We start from the raw sequence: 4,731 nt of genomic DNA on the forward strand, positions 1-4,731 counted from the left end.
ATGGAGATCCCACCAGATGGACTTGAACCAGTGTCCAGTCTACAAAGAGGAGGGTCAACACAGAGGAAACATCTCATTCATGCTTCCAAGCTAAGCCAGCCATGGTTGAGCAGGACCTTTGACTTATTTTCACATAGGCAGAACTGGTGAAAGAAAGGAGCCAGGGGCTCCTCCCAAGCCCATGTGACCCTTGAGGAACAGATCCTCTGACGACCTTAAGAGTAAAAATAAATTGGTTCATCTGGACCAACTGTATGGCCTTAAACACCCAAAAGGAAAGTATAACCAAAGATTAAAGGGGCAATATAATTTTTTAATAGTCCATATGCATAGCTAAAGGCTACGTAACAAGCAACAATGCCAGAGAGGCAATACCTTCTTTTGGTTCTAAAGTTTCATATAAAGATCTATGCTAATTGTTGGAAACCTAGAGAGCATAGGTGGAAAAAAAATATGCTGATCTAAAATTGCCATTTCATTAATAAAGAGCAAGACAAATAATAGGGGTAGAGGAAGAAAAAGAAGAAGATGTGTGATGAATATATGATAAACATTGCCATTTGCCAAAAAGGAAGCCAACAAATGCTATTTGCCTTTTTAAAGCAACAGCTATTGATCATTTGTTTGGCTTTATTATTAGAACAAAAATCGACATAGTCAAATGAAGTATTTATCATTCAAAGCATTAGAGGAAGAGAACAAAGAAAAGACAATGCAAAGTGGCAGACTGTTGGCTAGACTACTCGAGTACAGTGCACACTGTAAGTACTTAGTTGCTTAGTCAGTGAGGGAGCTAGTTATCTATTTAAGGTAATAAAAAGTTAGTCATAAGTTAGAAAAGTGTCCTGTGTTCAGAAACAGTACAAGTATTAATATTTATCTTTAGATAAAGAATTGTGAAAACTTTCAATATTTCCTTAGTAGCTTTCACTTTTCTACAATGAACAAATGTTACTGTTTCATTAAGAAGAAAATAATAAGTACATCCTTTTTCCTGGTTTTGATTTTTAGTTTTTTGAATAGCATTTTTATTGATTTTTTGAGAGCTTCATGCAATGTATTTTGACCATAAATCCGTTAAATTTATGCCACTAACTATTTTCTTGGAAAGTCAGGACAAAACCCTCCCACCAAAGTCAGTGAGACCTTGACAGGTGAAGATGGGGGAGGAGGTCTGAATATGATCAAAGTACATGTATGAAATTCTCCAAGAATCAATATAAATACATATTACTGATAAATAAATAAAAAGAAAAAAGAAATGCCTTACTGCACCCCATAAATATGTGCAATTGTGCCAGTTACAAGGGGAAAGTATTTTATAAGAAGAGGAAAATCTGGCCGAGTGTGGTGGCGCATGCCTTTAATCCCAGCACTTGGGAGGCAGAGGCAGGTGGATCTCTGTGAGTTCAAGGCCAACCTGGTCTACAGAGTGAGTTCCAGGGCAGCTGGGGCTACAGGGAGACCCTGTCTCAAAAAGACCAAAAAAAAAAAAAAAAAAAAAAAAAAAAAAAAAAAAAACCCAAAAAAAGCAAAAGAAGAGGAAAATCTGTAAAAGTGTTTGTACCTGTGTCCTGAGTCATTCCAATATGGAAATTTTCTCCAGTGAATATTGTCTTTGAATCCACACAGGAGGGTGTGGACAGAGGTGTGACATAGGAAGCAACAGAAATGTGCCAGAAAAGAACCAGACAACACAATTCTAAGCATTGACATCATGGAGTATTTGAATTATGAAAACTATGTATGGAGAGGGAAAGTGTGGTTTACTTTGTAAAAACATCCATTCAACAAGATTGTAATGCTATAAAAATGTTTTTTAAAAAACTAATGAAGAAGGCAGAGTGTGGTGGTACAAGATCCCAGAACTTGGGAGGCAGAGGCAGGTGGATCTCTGTGAGATCCAGGATAGCCTGATCTACATAGAGAGTTCCAGGCCAGGTCACCTGGGGCTAAAGGGAGACCCTGCTCAAAACAAAACAAAAACATAAAAAAAGAAATACAGCTTTGTGTTTCTTTCCAGTATCTGAGTTTTTGCAATGTATATTACTTCAATTACTTTTTTTGGTTTATTTTGGAAGCAGGGTCTCATGTAGGTAGCCCAGGCTGGCTTCTAACTCCTTACCTAGCCAAGGATGACCTTCTGATCCTCCTGCTTCCACCAGCCAAATGTTTGTACTGGATTAGCTTTAGGATAGTTTAAAGCTTAAAGATAAGTCTCAATAGGAAGAAAACAAGATATGGAGAAGAAAGAGGGAAAAATGAAGTCTCTTCCTTTTCTAGGGAATACTGCTCACTGCAAAGCCACACTCCACCCCACAGACTTTCAAGCTGGACTTTGGGAGCTTGAACCGAGCACTGTTTTAGTCACTGCCTCATTTGATCTTTACTGTTCTTTCCTGTGTTGTCTCGGAAATCTGAAATTTCTTAGAACATCTGTGTCTTTCTCCTCGACCATTCTTTTAAATAAAACCTTTGAAAAGTTGTAGTAAAACGCACACACACATAACCTAAGATTTACCAAGAAGAGGAGGACAAGGAGGAGGGGGAAGGGAGGCAGAGGAGGAGGGGAGAAAGTTATTTTGAAACATAGGGAGTAAATTTTAGCAAATTTTAAAAAGAATTAATCAAGAATATTTAAAATTTTTACATGTGTGGATCCTTAATAAGTTTATATTTAACAGATAAGTCTCTTTTGTTGAAAAATTCAGTACTCAGGGCTGGAGAGATGGCTCAGTGGTTAAGAGCACTGGCTGTTCTTGCAAGAATCCGGGTTTGAATTCCAGCACCCACATGGCAGCTAACAACCATCTGTAACTCCAGTTCCAGGGAATCTGACACCCTCTTCTGACCTCCATGGGCACTGCACAACATGGGCACACTTACACTCATGCAAGCAATACACTCATACACATAAAAATAAATAAAACCCTTAAACTACAAGGTGAAGCTAAGTCTATACCTTAGTCTGCCAGGTATGAAATGTAAAGAAATTTGGTGAAAGGGTTTTTGAGAGTCTAAACCTACTCCTTGCACTGTAGTCTTTTAATATATTCATTTAACATTCCAATGCTGAGCCAATCAAGTCCGTGGCTAAGATGGCCTTGCACTCCCTTCTATTTTCTCTATGACCTAATCATGATGATCTTGTTCATGAGGGTTCTCCTTTGGTTCACAGGGGAACAGGGAACGAGTCTGTCAGGAGAACAGAGAGTGGAGCGGAGAGGTCGCAACATGCAGAGGTAAGTTAAATGGTGCCTGGTGGTCCCCAAAATGGTGCTGAGAATGCCGAATAGCAGTGTGCCTCCATTTTCTTTATGTACCCATTTTGTTATTTTATTTTATTTTTTGGTCTTTTGGAGAAAGGGTCTCCTTTAGCCCTAGCTAGCCTGGAATTCCCTATGTAGATCAGGCCAGCCTTGATCTTACAGAGACCTACCTGCCTCTGCCTCCTGAGTGCTGGGATTAAAGGCATACACCACCACGCCTGCCACCATTTTTTAATTTTAAAGAAAAACTTTCTCAAATGGACATACAAACTGTATGAGAGCACTTAGGCTTTTCTTCAAGGTCCTCAACCAATTAAGGGTCAAAAACCAGTGGTAGAGACTGATGATTAATTGGAATAGGGCATAAGACTGCTGACTCAGGGACACAGGTATTTTGTTTAGAACCCGGTTGCTGTGTTCATTTGCGTTTTTGTGCTGTTTTCTCCAAAGCGGCCACAAATGAGAAGATAACGCTGTCGCTTGTAGGTGGTGTAACTGGCCCATAGTGACATCATGTTTTAAGAGCTGTTGGGACATCTGTCAGAAAGATCTTTACATTTGAGTGGATGTTTCACTAACTCAGTTTATGAGAACAGTCAAGTTTGTTTGGTAACATGGGTTAATTCACATGCGTTATTTCCAGCATATGACCTATATTCTTCCTCTACCCAGATAACCAATATACACAGAGGCAGTGCTGTCAAGCCAATCCAAGTGTTTTGTTTTTTTTTGAGACAGGTTTCACTATGTAGCCCTGGCTGGCCTGGAACTCACTTATATAGACCAGGCTGGCCTCAAACTCACAGAGATATACCTGCCTCTGCCTCTGCCTCCTGAGTGCTTTTATTAAAGGTGTGCACCACCAGGCCCAGCTTGAAATTTTTATCTTTGGACAATCCTGGTGTGATCATCAAATTCTCAGACTGGAAGCACCTCTCAGATGATCTGAGTCAGATGAGCCACATCGGTCCCTTCAACTGACAAGTAAGTGAACAAGAAGAGGAAGAATTAGGAGAGGAAGAGACCTGCCCAAGAGCACAAAACGCTAGAGGCTGAGCTGGCGCTATGGACCCAAGAACTGAATCTTTCTTCCCTTTCTTTCAGTCATGTACTCAGAGGTAGATGAGTGAGATAGTGTCGTGTCTGTAAGAGCCTAAGCTTTAAAGGGATATTATATGTGCTTCAGTGGAGAATGATTTTCGTTCTCCAAACCTTGGGTAAGCATTATGTTGAAAAGTATTTTAAAATATGCAGTAACTGATAGGTAGAGAGTGGGCGGGAGTGAGCGGCGCAGATGGAGGAAGGCACCTAGGCACAGATGGAATTCTCAGCGGGATACAGATTTATTTCACACGGGGCACCTTTCCCTCGGGGAAGGGAAAGATGTCAGCGAAGGCAAAGATGGAAGGGAAGGGAAAGATGTCAGGGAAAGATGTCCGCCCACGGGTTGTGAGCTGGGACT

General features: G+C 40.4%; 1 protein-coding gene across 1 annotated transcript in view; it reads left to right on the forward strand.

Annotated features, from left to right (window-relative positions):
• Nucleotides 1-4,731, forward strand: part of Svep1 (sushi, von Willebrand factor type A, EGF and pentraxin domain containing 1) — a 238,188-nt gene that overhangs the window by 200,201 nt on the left and 33,256 nt on the right. Inside the window, exon 41 of the mRNA XM_017803637.2 lies at nt 3,179-3,242. Within this exon, the coding sequence (XP_017659126.1) occupies nt 3,179-3,242 (64 nt within the window). The remainder of the gene's footprint in view (nt 1-3,178; nt 3,243-4,731) is intronic.

The sequence above is a fragment of the Nannospalax galili genome, unplaced genomic scaffold (assembly GCF_000622305.1).
Source record: "Nannospalax galili isolate Female #2095 unplaced genomic scaffold, S.galili_v1.0 scaffold666, whole genome shotgun sequence".
Taxonomy (NCBI): Eukaryota; Metazoa; Chordata; class Mammalia; order Rodentia; family Spalacidae; genus Nannospalax; species Nannospalax galili.